General features: G+C 40.6%; 1 protein-coding gene across 1 annotated transcript in view; it reads left to right on the top strand.

Moving 5' to 3' along the window:
- The first annotated feature begins 7612 nt into the window (after positions 1-7612).
- The window catches only part of EFCAB2 (EF-hand calcium binding domain 2), a 28714-nt gene continuing 12717 nt past the window's right edge, over positions 7613-23609 (top strand). Inside the window, exon 1 of the mRNA XM_063151907.1 lies at positions 7613-7719. Coding sequence (XP_063007977.1) covers positions 7692-7719 — 28 coding nt within the window. The 5' untranslated portion in view covers positions 7613-7691. The remainder of the gene's footprint in view (positions 7720-23609) is intronic.

The raw sequence follows: 23609 nt of genomic DNA, 5'->3' as shown, positions 1-23609 counted from the left end.
TCCTGGGTTATTTTCCAGGTTGTTTGTCATTTCCCTGGTGTGGTTCATTGCACGGTTTCATAAATTCTTAAGTGATATAGCTCTGAATGTCCAAACCAAAGACAATTTAAATGGCTTTATCAGGATGCTTAAGTGCCTCTTCCTGTTAAGTTTCCTTTATTTGCAGCTATCTGCGGTGTCTGTTAGAATCAGTTTAGCACTTAGCACGTTGCAGTTCTCCCTGCTCCTTAGGGCTCTGCATGTGATAACTGCTTGTCTTTTAGTCCCCCAAGGCTAATGTCCTTACCATGTATTCCTTTGCAAACACTGCTTCCACCTTGCTGCTCCCACCTAGCCATTTCACTCCAACAATCCAAATAAGGTAACATAATAAAGCTACAGTTATTTGGAAATGATGACCAATGCACTCTGTTGAAGGGCTGCAGTTTCTTCTCAGAGCCGAAAAAGGGATTATATGTCAAAAACCATTGTGTTGTTGTTTTGGGATTTTTTATCCTCTCAGCTCTGTCAGCTAGTCTAATAAATGATGATGTTTCTTTTTCCAAGCCCTGCTTTTGCTTCCTTGGTGCACCTTTATGTGAATGGAGCATGACTGGAAGATAGTTCAGCAGCCATCTGAGTTGGGAGAAGGCAAAGCCAGTGCCAGAACACAGGCCCCTTTTTGGAGATTGCACTGAAAGTGTCAGGCTGCTCCTCAGTGGCAGGTCTGTGTTTCCTCTGCCCCTGACAGTTGTTCTTACACTCTTTTTTCTGCCACACTGGCCCAGCTCACAACCTGGTAACCACAACCACAAAACAAAAGTATTCTCTAGCTGAATCAGTTTTCTCCTCAGATCTTTTCATGGCTGTTCCTTGGGTCATGGTAGAGAAGGTGATACAAAAGGAGGTGCTGTCTCTGCTTATCCTGACACAGTGACACAAAACTCACCAATCTCAAGCATTTGTTATTGCTCTTAGTTTGAGTTACTGTGTCTAAATGGTGCAGTAGACAAACACTTCCTATTTCTAGATTTATGCCACATCTAAATAGTTGCACTGGCAAAATTTACAAGTGGAGGAGTGGTTTTGATAGCTTATTTTCTCAGCTCCCTAGAATGAAGAATATAGCAAAATGTCAACTCTTTCTGGTAAAATTGGCTGAACTTCAGCTTTTGACAGTCTAACAGGCTATTGTGGTATGAATATTTTACATTTATAGCCAACATGCAAAGTCTCTGAGCACAGATTAGATTTTCATTAATACAGCTATATGTCTTCTTGCCACAGTGCATCAAAGTTCCCTATCCCTCATGAGGGAATCAAATAGGAGTTCAATTTCTTTCTTATTCTGAAGGTATAGAAAATATCTCTGGGATGTGTCTTAGTTCTGTTTCTTTTTCCCACTCTTAAGATAACAAAGTATTTTAAAGTATTTTATTTCAAAGCAACTTTCATTTTACAATAGTAAGTCTGTATTGGAAGTCTACAAAACATACTCTGTGCAGTATCTCTAGTTAGATCAGAGTTAACTGTTTAAATATGGAAATACATTTGATATCTGCAAAGTTAAAGCTTATATTTAAGTAATAAATGAAATTCATGAACCTGGAAAAACAAGCTAGCCATACAATTAGTCTTTTGAATAAAATACCACTGAGATGAATGAGAATTAAGGTGGTGCTTATGCTATAACACTAGGCTTAATCCTGTGCCCTTTGTCTTAGTGGAGATGAATAAATTGTGAATTAAGATCAGTCTCCCAGACCTTAACTTTATTCCCACTGAAATTCTGAAGTTAACCTAAGCAGGTAGTGGGGTCAGACTTGTAAAGTAAAATCCTGAACATGGTAACGGGTCTTGTTATGGAAGATGATTTTCTCCCTTACTATCCTACTGAAAATTTAAAAGGATAGTGTTACATCAGTTATGCAAACATAATCTTCACAAGCAGATGGTCTAAAATTTTTTTTAATAAATGAAGATTTGCATTTTGAAGAAAGTAGAATGATCAGAAGTGCTTAGATTTTCTATACCCAGGTTCATTTTGTTTTTGATTATTACTAACTTAGTGAGTACAGCAACATTTTCATGCCCAAATAATCTTGACAGGTGATAGAAAAGGAAGTAGTTGTGCTACTCATGAGCTAGGAAGATTTTTCTAAGTATTAAAAAGTACTATATCATGCCTCAACTGATTAAGGGCCCTATATGATCATTCAGATGTATAACCTATAGTTCCTTCTCTCATCCCAAGGTTAACTACTTCTGTGTCATGGTTGACATCTTTGTAAAATGCACTTTGGGCTTATTTATCTCTGCCATGGCCTTTATACTCTTAAATTGCATGTTACGATAATGCAAACAACAAAGTAAGAGCTATTTTTTAAAGGTTAGCTCCACAATATTGGTAACATGAATATAATTCCATTATTCAAGAGTCCCATTCAATTACAATTGTTGAAATGTCAGTTTGAAACCTTGAATTTGTTTTCCTCACAAATCTCTATTTTTAAATAGCTTCTAGATAACCACATTATGAGGGCGGCTCCCTTAAATATTAAATAATTATCAAGTAATCTTTTGCTTTTTCTAAGATCGGCAAAATGAACCTTCTGGGACATGTCAAAACCTGTCTCTTTGAGTATCCTTTCTTCTAATGAGGTCTAAAGCATTCCCAGTGGAGAACCACACAAATGACTATCTTAAATACTGTCTCTGAGCCTCCTACAAATGGTTGGTGATTCAAAGATCTCCTGAGGTAGGGATGTTATAAAGTAATTCCATGTCTTCAGTACCACTCACAGGTTTTTCTTCTTTTCTTCGTAAGTGTGAAAAGTCAGTGATTTGATAGTATGCTATTGGGGATTTTTTTGGCATGGTATTAAAACATGGAAAGAACTTTCTCAACAGAACAGAGAAGAAAAGAATGGAGTTTTAACAGCATTGATGTTCCCAACGTCATTGCTTTTGCTTCTTGTGAGAGCAATTCCACTGGAATTTTTTTTAGTACTCCAGAAATCCCTCATTTCCCAATTTCAGTCTGCTGGCTGACACATTCTAGGCTCCAGAGGATGGTCTTGGAGATGGAATGTCTTCTTCTGAGGAAGCAGACTCTCTTTGCCCTTTTTCAAGGGGCTCTTGAGCTTGGCTCAGCTTTCAGTGGTGAGCCCCTGCTGCCTGTGGAGCACAGGGAGAAGTACTCATGGCAACCCATGTTGCTAGGCAGATGGATGATTGTGTTTTGTTCCTGCTGCCGTGTTCTTGGGGATCCTGGCTTCACTTCCAGATATAATTAATGGTAATAAAGTCTGAAGGTTAAAATATATGGATCTCTAGGGCCATTTCTGTGCCTGGGTGGGATGGGGAGAAGTATCCTGGAACTTACATATAAAAGAAAGAGCTTTTTTCTGGTGCAGCTCTTTAGGCATAGTCCCAGAGGCTGAGCACTGCCAGCAGCTCCTTGACATTGAGGAATATTGCTGCAGTAAAGAAATGCTTCCTTTTTCCTAGCAATTCATTTTTAATGTATGTTCAGTTACTTTTCCTCAAATGCAGCTTTGTTGAAGCTGGACAGAAGGAGCTAAAGATCCATAAGATAGTAGCTGTACGCGAGCAGTAAGAGATATTTGCCAGGACAGTTCCAAAGCCATCCCATGGACTGAGAAGGGTTTGAGATGCTGCTATCATCATCAGCCTTCAAACTTGATTTTCCCCCTTTCTTCCTTCAGTCTTTTACTTATGGACTCAGACAGCCACTGAGCTTTTTCCATCCAAAAGAACATCTCACCCTTCCTGCCTTCCCCTCTACTTCTTTCTTCTAATTGCAGGGTCCAACTTCTTGGATGTGCTGATTGAGATGCTTTTTTGAGTTTCTTAATAGGGCCGAACACTATTCACTTTTTGATGGATTGTATTTTCCCTACCTCTGTGACTCATATTTGCTCTCAGTGAATGGCAGAGCCAGCACAAGGTGGAAGGAAGATATGCAGCCAGCAGGAGAGAAGGGAGGAAGGAGAAGACTTGGATCTTCTCCTTTCAGCACTGATGAACTCCATATGTGTGAAGGAATCATATGCTGACATTTTATTTAAGAGGTCATATTTTGGGCTTCTAGGTTTATTATTTATATTTAAAAATTAAGCCAATTTATGCACTTTTATGTATAATTTATGTACTTTTTGCTGTTTTGTAGGTGAGAACAGGAAGAATTAATTTTTTTAAAGAAAGCAAAATTATTACAGGTAAGGTTAATCCAAATATAACAGCAGCCTGGAAGAGGTCAGTGGTAGAGGAAATAATGGAGGGCATGCCTGTATGTCTGTCTCTGCCTACTCTGTTAGGCTTCTCTTCATCTACTCCAAGCACAGGATCAAAGCCTGCAGTTACAAAGAGAACAAGTCAGAGGAGAAGCTGTCTTCCCCTCCTACACATGAAGGAAAGAGGTAGCTGCTCTCAAGTGCAATTTACCTAAATTCTGTAGGGAAAGATACAGTATAGGCAAGGAACGACAGAGTCTTTTTCTCGTTTTTATCTGGTTACTGTGTAACATTTGGTGAACAGCTAATATTTAGATAATACTCTGTTTTGAAGAGTCTGTTTCTGAGTCATTGAAATCAGCTGCTGATCCCAGAGGAAGAGTGGAATGAAGGTACACTTGGGTCATTCATGTCACACTGGTAAAAAAGGGTACAGTGACATGGAAACACCTGCTAAACAGCACAGCTGTACCCGTTTCGCTGCAGAGGAGCTATAGCTAAGAGCCCTGTCACAAAATCATAGTTATCCACCTTCTTTCTCTGTGAAGGACAAATGAATAGGCTTCTTTGTGCCTTCAATTATATGGTCACCAAGGACCCACAGAGGGAGTGAAGGTCTTTGGCAAATGTTTGGAGCAAAGATGTGTTGAGATGCTTGCAGTCCTGAAGCCATGGGGGGACACAGCTTTGTAGGATGTTATTAAACCTCCTTGAACTTCTCTCTCTTACATCACTTCTCCCAGTTTAGACCTGTTTTTATTGCTGAATAACATTTCTGAACATATGCATGGAGAATATGCAAAATGTGTGATAGGACCCTGATAACTGAGAGGAATATATGTGATGAAATTAGGAGTGGAGGTAAGGGAACCTTATGTCTATGAGACTTCAGTGGATTCACGCTTTATATCAATGATGCTGGATTCTTTTATAATTTTCCTGAGATATCTTCTGACATTTTTAAAATGAAAAATCACAATTTTAAAAGGGTATGTTCTCTTCAGAGGAGCTCTGTAAAGATCTTGCATGCAGCAGCTGATATTTCAAGCTGTTGAATTAGTAGTTCTGGGTTTCCTTTTGTACTTGTCTGTGCCAAAATGTGATTAGTTGTTTCAGCCCACTCATACCCTTGGTTTGAGGTATCTGTGCATTAAGTTAAAAGGGAAACAGCTATATGGTTGAGGTCCATATCAGGTATTTGATCTGCATTATAATTGTTAACATTTTTTTCCCTACACAGATTTTTCAAGATACATTGCCAGGAAATTTTAAAGCAGTGAGTTCTCATTTTGAAATGCTTTCTCTTTCAGTATTTTGTTCTGCTCCTGGAGACAGGCAAGACACCAAAGCCTGATGTGTTATGAATTGGGGGAATAAGGATACTTGGCTGCATGCTGCTGAAAGCAAAAGGAAACTCTAGGCTAGAGTGGACAATGCAAACGAAGCACTTTGATTTACAGTAATTGTCCCGAGTGGAATCTCAACAGCACAGGCAGGACAGTGCAAAATGCTGTTTGCTGAAATTTGTATGAGCTCTGAGTCAGTGAAAATTCTGTAGCTAGGCTAAAGTTATCAAACTTAACAAGTTTGATACGAACATCCAGGATTTGAGCAAGGCCTTTATAAACTCACAACAACACTTTCCCCAAGGAGCTCTTCCAGCAGCTCACGAGGGCCAGAGCCAGAAGCTACCACAGCATGTAGATGTTGTGGTATAAATGACATCTCACAGCTGTGGTACACTTCACAATTTCCCCTTCCTTCATCAGCATCAGCACACTGCTTTTTTTACCATCTCTCTTGGAGGACACAAAGATTAGTGCCTGTCAATGAGGAAAGCCAAGTGCAAGTCCTGGAGAAATTGCTGGGAAGATGTTAGAGGAGGATGCCCAAGTGGAGTTATTGTCTTACCACGTCACAGTTGCAGTGACTCACTTCCTTTCAAAATCTACTATGAACATGCAATAATCTCAATAAATATGCACAATATGCAATACTTGTATTTATTTTAAAACTAAGAGTTGTTAATATTTTGGGCATGGATTTGTCATGAAAACCCAAGTAACTAGAACAGGATTTTATTAAGGTTTTTTTAGGAATATGTAGTAAATACTTTGAATTAGTGTAGCATTTGTAGAAGAGCTATAAGTGTCCTATGATGTATGATGTGGAAAATTATATAAGAAATCTAATGCTGGGCACAGTATTTAAAAACATTAAATTCTACATTTGGGGTAGGGGAGAGAAGAGGTAAGAGAGGTGCATCCTTGCCAAAACAATGTATTTTGCACTTTTCTCCAGCTTCAAACATGTGACTGACCCACCACCATAGACCTCAAATCAGGAAAGACAGGTTTTCTATGTGGAGGGGTTAAGGGAATAAGAAATAGGACCCCTGTAAGACTGAAAGATAAAGGTTTTTTCTTCTGCTGCTGCATTCTCTAAATTCATCTGCCATGCTATTCTCACCAAAATTTCTGTTAGCAATTTGAGAGGAAACAAATCTGTACTCCTGTAGTCAAACATGTAGTTTGAAATATTTAGTTACTTTAATAAACTGCTCAAGTCAGTAGATAACCTTTCAGATGGATCAGCTTTGTTAGAGAGCATAATCAGCTGTTTTCCCAACAGAGTAAAGATGTATTCTCTTGGGTATCTGTTATACCCTCTTTACTCTGAACCATGTTCAATAAAAAATGCAAAAATAAGTGGCTGAAAGGCAAATAGCAAATTTTAAAATGTTCTAAAAAAGTGACATTTTTAGGGCCATAAGCAAAGAAGCTCTGTTTGTGCTCCATGTGTTTTTTAAATTTCAGGCTTTGCTTCCATGAATACTGAGAACATCATTAACTGTTTGTTTGAGAGATGGAATTGAGTGTGTGAGGAGGAGTCATCCACGCGGGCTTTGCAAAACTGAACATCTGACAAACAGGCACCTGCTGTAGTGAGGACAAGGTTTTAGCTCTAGGAATTTCATAAATATTTATTTTCTAGGAATATATGGTTGCATCTTGCCAGAATATTAATATTTGTGTTTTTTTCTACTTTCACAGTTGTTTTAGAGTCAGAAGACCCAGGCATCGCAAGCCTGTCTGCTAAAACTCACAGCTAAATTTAAACCGCACAGTTTTGTTTAATATCACTAAGACAGAATATTTTAGCTGTTCTGGCGTGATGGCATTTAGAATAAAATGTTCTTTCACTTTCTAAAGCTCAGACACATGTAAATCTCTGCAATTGCTGGGGAAAGCTGCATTTTGAAGAGACACAGAGTCCTTTGCAGAGGCAGGTTGAAGGGGTTCACTCGACGGCTGCCTGGAAGGGCGGAGGGGCGCAGTGGGGCCGTACCAGGGGCTCGGACACCCCGAGCCCGGCGGGGAGCGCCCGACCCCCGGCGCTGTGAGGACAGGGCCCGACAGGCCCGCGTCGCCATGGCGACAGCGCGGCGCTGCGGCCATGGCGGAGAGGGAGGAGAAGGGCGAGGGTAAGGCCGGGGCCGGGGCTCCCCTCAGCTCTGGCGCGGTGTGCGGACGGGCCGGGGGCCGGGCCGGGGGCCGGGCGCCACCGAGTGAGGCCCGCCCGCCTCAGGCCTCGGGCGGCGGGAGGGGCGGCGGCGGCGCGGGCAGCCTTGGCCGGGGCTGGTGCCGGGGCAGAGACGCACGGACACGCACCGGGGGACACAGACGCACATATATACATACTGAAGTGCATACATACATACATACATACATACATACATACATATACAGACACACACACACGCGTTTGTGTGTGTGCGTGTGTGTGTATTGCAGCCTTTGACATCCTCCCAAGGGGAAGACGCTGGTATCGTTCCTCTGGTGTCCAGTGACAAGTCCCGAGGGAAAGGCCTGAAGCTGTGCCAGAGAAGGTTTCAGTTGTGTATCAGGAGAAGGTTCTTCACCCAGAGGGTGGTTGGGCGCTGGAACAGCTCCCCAGGAAGGGGTCACAGCACAGCCTGGCAGAGCTCAGGAAGTGTTGGGACAGTGCTCTCAGGCCCTTGGCGTGATCCTGTGCAGGGCCGGGAGTTGGACTCAGTGATCCTTGTCATCCCTTCCTGCTCAGCTTGTTCTGTGATTTTAGATATGTACGTGCACAAAGCTGTTCGTGCACATTGTGCATGGATGTGTGTATATGAAATATACACGCGTGCATATTTACACGAACAGAAATACACCCACGGACTGCCCATCCCCTTCACGGCAGCCACACCGCTGCCTCTCCCGCAGGGCAGGGGCTGCTCTGCAGCACTCCCTGCCACAGGGGGTGCCACCAGCCTCCTGTTGGTGCTGGCAGCCATACGGTGGTGCTGCCAGCACACAGGGTATGCCCAGGCTGGATGGTGACAAGGCTGACCCCCCCTGTCATGGCATGGGGTGGCTACCAGGGCAGCTGTTGTTGGCTCATTGTGGCCCCTCGCAGTCGTTTCTGGATGCATTGGGCTCTCTCTGCCAGAAAAAAAGTAATCTGTGCTCCTGATAGCACCATGGCTTATTTTTAGAGGCCACTGTGCTCTACTTTATGGAGTGTTGCCAGAAATTCTATTTTATAGGCTAGAGGTAATTCCTTCTTCAAGGATATCTCAGTATCATTTCAAGGAAAACATATTTTCTGTAAAGGCCACAATATTGTGACTTCTGAAATCCATCCTTTCTGTAACTAAACTTGTGTGTGTTGCAATAGTTTGCAAAGTCTCAACACTGTAGTTGAGACAATATAATCAATGTATTATTTAATATTTTCTAGGAAACAATGTCTGCTGCAGAAAAGTCTTGTCTAAGTGGTTGCTGTGGATGGTGCTAAATGACTAATTTCATTTTTGTAGAAGTATTTCTAGCTGCACTTTGCAACATAGATATCTTGAAGAAACTAAACAGTAAGATGTAGCTTCCTTGAGGATTGCTCTTAAAGTGTTTTGTTTTTTTTTTTTTTTTAATATTGGTTTTAATTTTTGTTTAGTCTTGTGGAAGCCTATGTTTTGCATCTTTCTAGTGGTGCAAATGAAGCTGAGGCACAGTAGCAGAGGTGGACAGAAATGATAGGATAATAGCCTAGAAGTCTGCCAAACCATCTGAGATGAGGGAAGTAGTATTGGGAAGCCTGGTTCCATATATTTTGGGTACCCATATGAATAATATTGAGATTTTGTGCTGTATTGACAAGCCACAGCCAGAAACTCTTGGAGAAGGAAGGTCATGGGTTTTTGATTGCTTGATTAAAGCCTTTTAAGGCCTTTCTTTTTATAGTTTCAAAATGAGAATACTTTTAGAGAAGTTTAATTATTGTATTACTAAAGACAGACTCTCAGTTTTTTTATGCTTCATGGTTTTTAACATCCTATAAAACACTATTCCCAGTAGCGTTTTAGATGTCATCTTCTAGAGGAGAATTGTAGTGTCATCCTAAACGACCTTGACCCATAAACTCCATCTCTGGCCTGACCAGTGGATCATGGGAAGTGACATGCTGGACTTCAGTTTCTTATCTGTAGGATGAGGAGGATAACTCGCGTCACTGGGACAGTAGCTTCTGTCCCTCAGGAGAATCCCAGCCTGCTATTAGGCAAACCAGTTGTTTATTGCCTTATAAAGGTGCCTCATTACTGAAAACATGGCTGAGGACAGCTAACACTCAGTGTCTCATTAACAGAGGCAATCCCTTAGGATTAAGTCATTTAGACCACTTCAGAGTTGCTATTAGCCTTCCTGCTGATAGCAGTTAGAGGGTTAATTAGGATTCCCTGATTCTGGATTCACACATCCATTGTTCTTCCCTCCAGCAAGTACTCCACATCTATGCAAGCTGCAGGTTTAACTTTATTATGTTTCAAAGTAATACCATTAGTTGTATTGTCAAATAATTAGTCCTTAGGGTATTCCTCTTGGTGCTTTGCAGAACTGTAATTCCACCAGCTTTCCTGGAAAGGTTTCCCTTAGGCCCTGTTATTTCCAAGTTCAGTCTTCTTCGAAGTTGAAATGCCTGCTTAAATGTTTTACAGATATACATGATGTACACAAGGAAAAACAGTGGGAGGCCAAATCCTGCTACCTCTTGTACGTGTTACTCACATGAGTATTCCCTCCAGTTTATGCAAATGTTGCAAATAGAATCTTGTATGTGCATAAGTGTTAATGGGACCATGCCCATACTGTATGTAGCTACATGTTTTATGTCTGAATTTATATCCCTACGTTTGTGCTTTCAACAATGTTTAATGTTTTTTCTTCACACCCATCTGATTACTCTAGAATATTTGTTTAATATTTCACTTTTGTACGTTTGTCTCTATCTTCCCTCCTATAATTTGGTTTCTTTCCCCTTTTCTGCTGCTTAATTCAATCTGTCTGTTCTTCCATTTGCTCTCAGATACTGTCTTTGTAATTTGACATAACATGTCAGATTTTCTAAGTTTTAATACTTCTGATCTCAGTACTGATGTTGCTAGAACCTGAAAGCAAAATGTCAGACTGGTAGTGCCTCAAGTACAACTAGACTGAAGACAAATTATTCTCCATCTGGGATTTAAGAAATCACATGAAAGTACATAAAGGAGAAAACGCTTCAGTGTTCCTGTATCATTATGGAAATGTTATGTAATTGATCAGTATTAGAGTTTTTCAAAGACCACATTCTTTGTGCCAGATAGGGCATATTTAAAATGCCATTAATAAGTCATGAATTTTAATCCAAAGGGAAGGATATTGAGTAGTATCTGAGCTGCTACTTCACCCACTTACACCTGTATGGAACCAAATGCCTGGTTGTGGATAAGAGGTGTCCCCAGACAGTTGTTTGGCTCTGCTGTGAAGACCTATGGAGAGTAACAGTTCTGCAAGGATGTTTTTCTCTGGTAAATGATTAGTAGTTGTTCTAGGTAGCAATTTGTAATCAGGCCTCACAAAACCTCTCCGTGCCACGGATGAAGACACACCGTCATGTGGATCTTGGGAAAGAGTTTTCACTCCTGTTTTAGTATGTAAATACAGTAACAGTGTGTTCAGTCATACATACATGTCTGCTCTTAGCCTGGCCCAGTGTGCTGCCTGGCATACTGGTGAAATCAGAGATACTGGAGGTGACAAATTTGGGGAGAACTAGTTATGCATTTGAGCACTCCCCTCTTTCAAAGCAGCAGTTACACCTGTATCCCCTGCCCTGCTGAATCTCCTCCTGCCTGGAAGGAGGATCTAAACCTTCCTGTCCACATCACCTCACCTGGCTTTGCCTGCCTTTTGTATTGCTGGAGATACTGAAAATGTGCTATCACAGCTCATTCTGTTTTAATGCTTTGAGTCAAAGCTGAGAGAGCCTTGTAGCTGCTGTGAGCACTGTAGGCAGTCATAACCATTAATTCTGCTTGGAGCACTCTTAATTAACATGAAAGTTTCAAACCCAACACAGAAAAGCACTTAAGCTGTGCACGACTTAGGGGAATCCCACTGAAAGGGATGATGCACATGATGCTGAAGCATGAGAGTTCTTTAAGAACATCTAATACTGAGGATTTTAAAATGTATTTTTGAGAGTTTCACAAATGAGCACCAGCATTTCAAAGGTACAAAAGCTCTGAATTAAACACAATAAACCTTCAGGCTAAAGTAGTCCATCAGAAAAAATATCTCTAGTTTAAAAAGTGGCTGTGTTTAATTTATGAGGAAAAAAATCAAAATTAGTATGAGCTGTTAAAAATAACTAGCTTTCATAGGGCTCAAGCAAGAAGTATTTCAGCTTTAGAAGAAAATCTGAATATATAAGATTACTTAGGAAATCAGTGTGCAGTTTTATCACAGTGGAATTTATAGATGAACACTTTGAATATTTTTATATTCTCTTGTTGACATTGCTGTAAGAAATTACATGAGAAGAAAAGTTTATAGTCTTTATTAGACTGTAATGCACCTTGACATGCACCCTGACATCAATCTGATTCATGTTTTAATATTTGTACTTATTTGAGAATGAAACAAAAAAGAAACTATGTCAATCTCCCTTGACAAACACAGGTTGTAGATCTGAACCTGTTGGCTATACTCCCACAGCAGAAATTGATCTCAAATGGATGTAGAATAGGTAATTGCAGATTGACAGGTTTCTTGTTTCCGTGGTGCATTAAATGGCAGAAATTTTTTAGTTTGGTTCTACTTCTAGCTGATTTAGTGCATAAAAAATTGGATGGTGTGCAAAGAAAGGCTTTAAACTTTTTTGTCTTTTTAACAATGCCAACCAGTGAGCTTGAGAACTCCCACAAATTATCTTTCCAACAATAGTTAACATGTTATTAAGAATTTCCATGTCTACATACTAATTACTCTGAGATCTGAGGGGTTGGGAGGTTTTTTTCAGCTTAGCAGTACCTGTATTTTGCGTGAACAGATAATGCTTTGTTGCTATTGTTAGTAAAATGTGTTGGGCAAAAGATTGTGGAAGGAAAATGTTTTTTTGGATAACAGAAATGTGACATGACCCTGTTGTCAGAGCCAGTGTTTAGCCCCCAGCTGGGAGGTGGCCATGCAGACAGGGGTGTTGGTGAAAGCTCTTGGCACAGGGAGGGGCTGGAGGTCCCACACCAACCTCAGGACTGTGTGCTACCTGATGGGTAAAAATACCTAAAGCCATTTTTATGAATGGCCTTGAATTGTCAATGCCCAACTTTAAGAAAATACAGACTCCCAACTTTTTGGAAATGTATAGTCTTTGCTGTTCAGTGTTGCTGTTCAATGCTGTTCAAGGTGTGGGTAGGATGTGACAGACTTATGAATGTGACATTGGAAGGGATATTCTTGAACCCAGCCTAGGGCTGTACAGAGGCATAACCTTCAAAAGCTCTCCAAGTACCATCTTAAAAATGGTAAGGATTATTGTGTCACTGGTGTAAGCTCACAGGAGGTTCTGGTTCTGGATAGTCAGGAAAATTAGAAATGAGTTCTGAAGTTCATTTTTGAACGGCTTGTGGACTTCTTTTCCGAGTTTGCTAACTTTTTCCTTTAGCTTAGCCTGCCTGAAATGATGAATGCCAGAAGTGTCTTATTCCCTATTGATGTTAAATGTATATGTCAGTTGTCAGCTGAAATGCTGTTTAAATTCAGAATATTACTCTTAGGTAAACAGAAAGAAAATTGGAGGTTTGTATTCATTCATGGTATGTAAAGGAAGTGATTTAGCACTGTAAGCGATACTTTCAAGGCAGTGCCTTAAAAGCCAAGCAGCTGCAGCAGCAAACCCCTGTACTTCCTGCCATTTTGTTTCACTCTAACAGTCTTCCTTTGCTTGGGCAAAGACAGAGTACTGCAGATAGAATTGCAACCAGTCTAGAAACTAATTGTTTAAACTCATTTAAGACACCAAATTGAAGGGTTTCTGAGATATTACATAATAACAGCCTGTATTAAGTCATACTTAAACCCCTCATTCTACCATTATGTTGCAGATTCAAAAGAAGAACATTTACATACTGCTCTGTTCTAGTGCAATACTGTAGTACTGCCGTTAAACTTCATAATGTCTGATGTTTAAAATAAATTACTTCTCAGATCCAGTTGATTCTGGTGCCTGGTTCTGGACCACTTGAGCAGTGTACAGAGGCAGTTCAGGAGGAATATTCAATTTACGAGGTATTTGCTGCTGCCACACATATGATCAAGCGTGCATTGTCAGTGACAAGCGACAGGGTTCCCTGTTGGGACTGTCCCACAGGGACATGCTTGGCAGAGTGAGCTGCTTTAGTGGGTCCCACAGCAGCGTGTGCATCGCCACATTTTGGTGGAACTTGGTCTGGTGCATATGTGGGTGTCAGAATTGTTCTTTGCAGCTCTGCCATCTGCTTGTGGGGCCAGCACTGTGGAGAGTGCAGGAGAAATGGAGACAGATGACAGATGCCTTCTGTGACTGCACAGCACAGCAGCAGACCTGTGCTCTGCCAGTGTCACAGCCTGTGGAAGCTGCTTCTTTTCATTTGCAGCTGCAGATACAGCAAGACTCAGCATCACCAGGAGAGCTATATATCCTCACAGGGTAGGTTGGTGTTGGGGATGAAAGAGGATGTAAGTATGGGCTAGACATAGCTCTTTCATTGCATCCCAGGTGTGCCTGAGATGAGGGATATAGAACAAATTGCAATGAGATTACTGTTTTTGCCAGCTCTGAGCTGCCACAAGAGTGCTGGCTGGTGCAACTGCCAGAGTTGCGATTTCAGGGATGTGTGAGACATTCCTAATGGAGATTTATGCTGAATTTATCTCTGCCTTGTGAAAAGGGACACTGCATGCAGCTGGTATTGACTTTAAAAAAGTATCACTGTTATTCTTTGCAGGCTAACTAATGTCAAGTACTGACATTTCTTTCACTTCACTGAAGGAAGGACAACATCATGAAGTATAAGATAATCACTGCATATTACCTATGAATCACAGGTGTGCAGAAAGCAATCCAGATCTCTGCATAGAATGGACTTCCTTGCTTTCTTTGGACGATTCTCCAGTCATCACATCACATCACATCACATCATCTGCTTCACATCTCTTCAAGAGAAGATCTTTTGTATTAAAAGGATTTCCCCCATCATTCTGCAAGTTAGTGTGACAAAGCATGTTGTTTCACTGCCCTCAGTGTTGGCTGCATGCAATAGCAACTGTTTGGCCACTTGTCTGTGGACACCGGGGAGCAGGAGAGCTTTGCAGTTAGAGCTGGACCTGTGCAAATGACCCCACGTTTTGTCAAGTCAGACTTTGCCCCTAGCTGACTTGCTGCAAAATGAGGCTGTGCTTTGCTGGCTGAAATTCTGGTCATAATTGAGACCAATTAGGTCCAATTTGAATACGTGGTTCTTTTTAAGAGTCTTTATTGTGTGCTGCTTCCAAAGTAATAATCTGCAACAGTTGTGGGGCCTGTGAAACAAGTACTGTGGCTATGTCTGACTGCTTGGGAAGAGAAGACAGGCAGGGCCAGGTCCTGAGAGCTGCGGTGGAACATTTCATGCTATGCCTCTATTGTTGCTTTAAAAATGTTACAGCTACTTCTGGCATAAAATGTTTGACAGCTTATCAAATGAAAATATGTGTCTCTGTAATCCATGAGTCACTAGCTTTTTCTGTCCTGTAATACCACTGTAACTTTCCCATTCAAAGGTCTTAAGGCCTATGTCATCAAACTTTCTTCCAAAAAGTGCAAAAAGGCTAAATGGGCTTGAGGAAAAAAGAATCTGTTTCAACATTTGACCAAATACTAGGGTGAAAAAAGAAGAAACTGGCTTTTCTGCAAGGTCTCTGCAACAACAAATGCAGAAAGTGTGGGCAAGCAGGCTTGTGTGAAATCTGGGAAGAGAGAAATCCCCAGGGCAAGGGTAGGTGCTGCTGTATTATGAAAGATGCTCAGGAGGGCTGCCAAGTGCTTCTGCTGTAAGTAATGATGACTCCAGATTCATTCAAGCTCTAAGAGATTATCCCTAATTTTTATTTGAGGTTTGAGCTTACACAGAGCAGCCACTACACACATTCCTTCTATTTGCCAGTGTTATGTATTCTCCAGAGGGTATAGACAATAAGATGTATGTTACAGTTCACAGCATGACCCTGCACTATTTACAACGGGAGTGAGGTGACAGTGGGTCAGGACACAAGGAATAAGGTGCTTAAGAAGATCAGGTCAGAGCATTAGCTCTCACTGTTGAGTATTTCAGAGCTCAGAAAGATTTTGTACTCATGGTGATAAAAGTCTTTAAGCTGTAGCTACAGGGAAAGGTGCAAGACTGAGCTATGAAGTGACACAGCAAGTGTTTGTCACTGGGCACGAGCTGTGGTACCCCCAGCAAGGGACCATGGGGCATGGCAGGAGGACCTCAGCTCTGCAGCACCATGGAGCAGGAGCAGAGCAACAGTAAATTGCAGTAAATTGGAGCTGGAGAAGGGCTGGGTATTTGCTTGTGCGCTTCCTTGCTGCTTAAAGGAGGTAATCACAATAATCTCCCTGCCCAGTGCCATCCTGGCTGGTCAAAACAGAGAGCAGAAAACCTTCCTCTGCAGCTGCATATGTGGGAATCCAACTTGCATTGCATTTTCTGGTGGAAAGGTTTCTGGCCACTATCACCAGCAAGGTAGTAGATGATGACCTCCACTGGAACATTTTCCTTGTAGATGTAAAAGGAATACTCTAGAATGGCTTAAAAATTACTCATTAGAAAATGTGTCAAAATGTTTTGCAGTTTTAACTGCCAATGGGCCAACTTTTCTGATTTTTTTTTCCCTGGACATGCTGGTAGGTCCAGAACACTTAATCAGCAGGAGAATCTGGAGCTGTAGCCAAGTTCTGGCCCCAGCCTACAAATTTTCAAGACCTGGGCTAGCCCAACTCAGCTAGGTGCTGCTATGGGCCACTGCCTGGGCTTGTGGCAGCTAAGGAATCCCCACCAAAGTCTGTCTCATCTGAATTGCTTTGACCTGGAACATGATGCACGCTGCATCCCAAATGCATGGTCATACCAATGAGCCAGCCACTGCACCTCCATTTCTCCTCTTTGGCAGATGGGGATCAAATCACAAATTCATTCTGTGAAGTGCAAGTAGGGATGCCTTCCATATCATCCTACCAAACAAACATAACCAAAACCAAACCAAACCAAACCAAATCAAACAACCCTTAACAAAGAATACCCACCTGGAAAAGAAAAGAAAAGAAAAAAGAAAAGAAAAGAAAAGAAAAGAAAAAAGAAAAGAAAAGAAAAGAAAAGAAAAAAGAAAAGAAAAGAAAAGAAAAGAAAAGAAAAGAAAAGAAAAGAAAAGAAAAGAAAAGAAAAGAAAAGAAAAGAAAAGAAAAGAAAAGAAAAGAAAAGAAAAGAAAAGAAAAGAAAAGAAAAGAAAAGAAAAGAAAGAAAAGAAATCACTCATTCATCAAACCTCAGTGCTTCAGGTTTGAGAAGACTGAACTCCATCACAGTTCAGGCAGGTAGTATTCCTTGATCATGTCCCAGGATTGCAGGCTTCTGTGCTGATGCTTCTGAAGAATGATGGCTCAGTATCTATAGATACATATGCAGATATAGCATGTCTACACAGATTGTGTACAATGAAACACCAGGGCATATTTTGCTGAGCTTTTCCTGGGATACATGAGGTGCATGGATTGATATATACCTGTGGTGCATCACTCAGACTAGCTGCCTACAGGGGAATGGTTTTTCCCGGTAGTGTAGTTCCCAGGACTGTGTAGATTGAGCTTGCCCTCACCAACGAGGTGCTCAGGAACTCTTTGAGCAGCAGGAAGAAAGGATTTTCTTCCCATTGCCTGTGGGGCAGGCACATGAAGAGAGCCAAAGATACAGAAAATTATGTTTTTTTGGTCCTCTCCAATATGCAGACAATTTTGTTTTGGAGCAAGCATCTCTTGAGGAATTTGCAGAGCTAGCAAGGGTATCCCTCATATTTTGCCCTTTTCTATTCTCATAGGCAAACACATTACCTGTAGAAAGCCCAGGCAGTGGTTGTAGTACCACTGGGGCTTCATGCTGACATACTTTGCCATCTGCATCTCCTGGTTTCAAGAAACACAGAATTGAGAAATGCAGACTGAGGACAGAGGAAACAAACAGGATCCTGGTCAGGACGTGGGAGTCAAGTTTAATGGAGCAGCTGTTGAAGGTGTTATATCATAATGACTCAGGGCAGACAGGTATCAATGATCAAGGGCTGAGGCTGCAATGGGCCCAGTCTGCCCAGCACAGACCAGGGAAAATAATGGCATCTTGCAGGAGCAGCCAGAAGTGACATCATTAAAGTGGGCTTGATAACTAACAGGAACGTGTACCATGAGGGAGGGAAATATTTTTCCTGCTGATGAACAGTCATGTCTGATTCAGAAGGGAGAGCAGTAACAGGATTGTCCATGACTCCAGCACCTTTGGGGAGAGATAACTGGGACAAGAACTTTGTCAATGGTGGATATTCCCTTTCCAATCAGTGACATTTTAGTATGATCTGTGTTCAGGGGTAGTGTGAACTATGAGTTTAAACACCTTTAGAAATTCTAGGTGATGGAAGATGCTGACTATGGCTTCTTTCCGTGCTTGATGTGGCATTCTTCATGTCGTCTTTTGTTCTATATTACAGTGTCAAGTAGTTTAAGAATTTTTTGAGCAAGTAGAAGCTTGACTGCTTATCAAGGCAGCAATAGTTTCTACACTTTGTTTCTCAGCAGTTGAATGAGTTGTTAATTGCCCCATTAATTTTGTTCGTTTTGGTTCCCACTTGTATTGAAACATCTGAATCTGTGGTAGATTAGAATGCTGTGGCATTTAAAATGCTATCTGCTGAACAGTGAAAACCCAGGGTAATACACAGAATATCTTGTTTCATTAGGTAAAAAAGTTACTGACTAGCAACTTGTAACTTCAGTAGTGGCTGCCAGCTTACTAACACAAACTAGATATATTTTACAAATTGATGGTTTATTACATTTTTAAATGTCAAGGTTGAAATGCGCAGCTGCTTTATAATGCTTTAATGGATTTGTATACTTCTAAAGGAAGTAAAGATATTTCCATTGAACTTGATCTGAACTCTTCTTTTTTTTTGCGATCAGAATTCTATAAAATAATTTCATTTTTGTAGCCAAAACTGGAGTCAAATAGTACTTTCTTTTTACATCACTATTTTGCCCACGTTACAATTATCTTATGTAAAGGAAAAATTATCTTATGAAAGGAAAAATTGTGTTTAATGTTTTCTCTCAGAATATGAAGTAGCTTTTGCAGTTAACTTTTTCCACAGCCTTCATCAAACTGACAGCCTGTATTTTAATATCAGACATCAAATAATTTACCTGATTTTTTTGAAAGTCTATTTGCTGTTGGAGGTTTTTTTTATTGTAGTTCACACTAGTTGCCATGGGGCTGTGCAAAGATCATTCTGACTGCTCCATTCTGAAGACTATGTTCTATCAATTTTTGAATGTAGTCCCTTTATTGTTTTTCTCTGTTAGTTTTCCATAAGGCAGTTACTGTGGTGGAAACAAGCAGGTAACTTCAGCTCTCACTTGTTCTGCCATTAGGGGAAGAGGTGTGACAACAGCGTGAGGTGATGCTCTCCATCCAAGGTTGCTCGCATTCACAATGATGGGTGTGGGATTTTGGTTTTGTTGATTCATGCTGGTGATGGTCTTTGCTTCTCATCTGGGTACCTCATGGTGTGTGCTGTGACAAACATAAGCAATGGGGAGAAATGACCTGGCTAGTTCTCAACAGTTTCGAAAAACATGAAAGAAAAAGCTTTTGCTGTTCTTGAGGTTTCATTTCTGCTCCTTTGCATTTTTAGGAATGCTTCAAAGTGACCTCCCTGTAAACCAGTTAAGCCTTTTTTTTTTTTTTTCACACAGACTAAAATTCAGATTGCCTGAGTATAATCTGTGATAACATGGGATGCTTCTTGTGTAGGAGAAAAGGAATTTCCCTGTCCTGAGTCTGCAGGCCATAGCTTGCATCCCCAAGCTGGAGTAGGTGATACAGGCAGTGAAGACATCAGCTTGGTCAATTCTTGGGAACTGATGTTTATGAAATTTCACAAAGCTGTGTATATTATCTCTTCACATAATCTGAATGTCTAAACTCAGGTGACACATTTCCCATTGGTGTCATCAATACTTTGCATCAATCTGTTTTCTTTAGATTGCCATTCAGGAATTGGTTTACCCTTTCTTTGGAGGAATCAAGCTCCATAAACCTCTTGTTTTTCCTCAAAATCTTCTTGATCTGTCTTACTAGAATGCAGACTCTTCAATGATAACATTTCTTAATTATGTATCACAAGACACAATGAAACAACATTGTGTATTCTGCAAGCTTGCAGCTTAATCCTATTGTTCCTTTCTTTTCTGATGCCTAATATATTAAAATCATACATGCTACTGCAGGTACAGAGTAGAGAAGACAATATTTCTCTTACCTTGATATTTTTAGAGCATGGCATACAATTGCTGGTTCAGCATATTAGGCTGACTGTACATTTAGCTTCCTCTGAGAAGGAATTGAGAAGGTCAGTAGGAAAAAACTTAATGCATGCCTTTTCCTTTCACAGACCAGAAGGATCTTGCCAATAAGTCAGATTCAAGTGGCCTTAGGATGGTTTTCTCCATGGTCCTGCTCCTCAGTGATTTCCTTAAAATAGGATTAGTTAAATGCTGTAAGGTTTTCTTCTTTGGGGTGGGTCAAGATTTCTGAGTTATTTTTATGTCAGCCAAGCTCCCCACACTTCCCATGAATTCAACCCAAATGTTTGTGGCAGAATGATGGTATTATCAAAAATAATTCATGTTATGAGACCACTGGCTTTCCCTTTTTATTCTGGAGACACAATGCCTTGATAAAACTGATGAGCTTATTTGAGAGTGTTTGAGAATTCACCTGTACAGGTGATGTTGAGTATTGTGACAGCTTTTGAGTATCTTGACCGAGGTGATGGTCCAGTTAGAACTTGGTTAAAAGCCTGATTAGATCTCATAAGAGCTCATTGATAACCTCCCAGAGTTTTCACTGTGAAGTCTCTTAAGTCTCTTGCTGTTTTTATTCTTTATATTTGAGCAAACATACACGGTACCTTTCTTCTCATTAGAACTACTGTTAGTTTTGGATGTGTTTGTTTGTTTGTTTTTGGTTTTGTTCCCACCATCCCTCCCTCCCCCCCTGCCCCCCACCCCCACCCTCCCCCCAATTCTTATGCCCCTATTTCCGTTTGTGGTTTTGGGAAGGATTTTGGGAGAGGTCATGTGAAACAGTGTCTGCAAACATCAAAGGCAAATCTGTTTTGGTTTTTAGTTCCTCTCTTCATCCTAAAAGCATGCCAAGAGTGGTCATAGGAGTCTTATGGAAGTGTTGGAGTAGAGTAAAGAGAGTGGTTAAAAACAATAAGTTGTATCTGTGAGCAGAAATAGAATGCTGACAGAAGTTGAGTGCTGATTGCAGTGGATTTAAAGGTGCGCGTTTTTTTCATGTGGCTACCTGCACAATCACATCCTCTCCATTACCTTCTTCAAATGTTCCTTTTTCTTCATGGGCAGTCTTTGTATCTCTTTCTCAGTTCAGCTGACAGGACCAAGGTTGCTGTCTACTTTTTTGGTTGAAATAATGGCTAGTGGAAAAGAGAAGGAATGGTGCTGGGGTATAAAGCCACTGATAAGATTCTGTACTTTCAGCTGATAAGCCCTAGTTACTGAATGGGGAAATCTACCAAAGAGCTGTTGATAACAGCACTTTAAATAGCACTGGAATAACAACATGTAAATGATTCTGAAACTGTCACTGAGTTGGGGTTGCCTGGTTGTGTCCCTTGTCCCTTCAGACTGACAAGTTCCACAAGGCAGGCCCACATGAGACAGGGTTCCTGTTGGCAGAGACCTCAGGGGTTTCCTCACACCTGCCTGTAGCCACAGCGTAGTACTATGGAAAGAGGATGGAGTAATTAATAATTGATAAGATATCCACATGCATATGGCAGCTTAAATATAAAATTGACAATATTTATTAAAACACACCTAAATTAATGTTTGTAAAGACTAATGTTCCAGGTGTGTGTAGTAACATGAAGTAATAAAATTAAGTCCACCAGTACTTCTACAAATCAAGCCTTAATTTTACTCTTCTAAGTAACATAAAAAGAGTTTAAAGGTATTTCATAGTGTAAATAGTTCATCAGGATGCATTGGGACTATGTAACAGACACATGCTGCTCCTCAGCATTTTAGTAGGTGTTTAATGCTGGACTATCTCTTATGATAGCTCATTTTTTCTCTTTAGTGAAAGAAAGGGTTGGCTTTCTGAACCATCAGAGCAACTGGCCTCTAGGAAGGAAAGAAAGCAAGCTAATACATTAAGTGAATGGTAGAATCTAGCAAATTGTATCAACTAGAAATCCCTTTCTAAAATTCTCATTACTCTAGAGTCTGGCAGAGCCTCATCTAGCTAAGTGGTTTCTGTTCCCTACAAAGGCTGAAAATGTGTTTTTTGGAGAAAAAATGTCACAACTGAAGCAGATATTCTGCTTAAGGGCTGGCTTCAAATGGGCCTCAGAATGCTGGGGAACAGTCTGGACAAGCTGAGGAGGGACAATTCACTCTGCAAGAACCATCAGAATTGACTTGGGAGTCCCAGCTCTCTGTCAGTCTTACTTAACTGGCAGTATCGAGAGGTTTATCTAGTTCACACTAAACAAAATGGGAAAGCAGCAAAGGATGGTATACGAAAGAAAACTTGATAGTGAATGCATTTTCAGTTAATGTATCTGAGAAATAGATTTTAAGACATTTTTTCTTCTTATTGCATATGTGGTAGGAAAATAAATTAGGATGGGACAACATTGATAAGTATCTCAAGCATTTTAAGAGCATAAAAATGGAAATAATACATCATACCTGCAGGATTTCTTTGAGGGAATAAATAGATGTAGCTGTTGGAATCCTTTTTGGCATGCTATATTTCAATGTTTATTTATTTAAACCATTACAGGAAGTGAGATAATTCCATCATTGACACTGCATGTTGTTTTTCTAGTTAGTAGAATAAGTGAGTGAAATCTTTTTCTGTCAGAATGTAGGTATTTCTGTTCTGAAAAACTGCTAGAACATTGTCCATGAAACTTTCATTGATTTATCCATGGTGGAGAGTCTCCTTGTACAGAACGATTTCAGTACATTAAAGCATCACATCCACTGAGTTAACTGTGTGTCTGATCTCTTGATGCCCCTCATGAATAGATAATTTTAAAACTTTACCCCTTTTTTGTCCTAGAGCTGGAATCTGCATACTTTTCCCTCACAAAGAGAGGTTTAGAGTCAATTGTAGAATTTTTCAGATAAACAGCTTTACCAGCCTGAATTATGTTGAACATCTTTGGCTTTCATTCCTGGAGGGAAGACAACAAATTTAGCCAATAGCTTATTACGTGTTTACTCATCTCACAGAGTGTCTTTGAGAGGACAACAGTATCTTCCAGGGATATGGCTCTTAGTCACAACTTCCTCTCAGTTCTTGGAAGAGATATAGGTTATCTGGTACCTAGGTTAAATCACGTTCATCTCATTTCAGGACTTTTCTTTATCAGGCCTCTTGAGAAGGTAAGATTAAAGTGTACTGTCTTTATGGAAAAGAGCTTGCAAAGACTGGATGCCTACAGAGTACCCGCACTTAAAATCTCTCCCTGCCTTCTCTTGGCTAATTTTTATTTCTATGGAAGCCTCATACATCATGCCAAGAATATACAGCTATAAATATTCCTTCAATGTTTCTCTATTGCAAGTTGTAGTGTACAATTGAAGTGCCTGATGTCAAGAACTAAATTTGAGTCTACATGGGAGACATGATGCAAGACTCTTTGAAATAAC

The sequence above is a fragment of the Melospiza melodia genome, chromosome 3 (assembly GCF_035770615.1).
Source record: "Melospiza melodia melodia isolate bMelMel2 chromosome 3, bMelMel2.pri, whole genome shotgun sequence".
Taxonomy (NCBI): domain Eukaryota; kingdom Metazoa; phylum Chordata; class Aves; order Passeriformes; family Passerellidae; genus Melospiza; species Melospiza melodia.
This window is presented reverse-complemented; position numbering and strand designations above follow the sequence as displayed.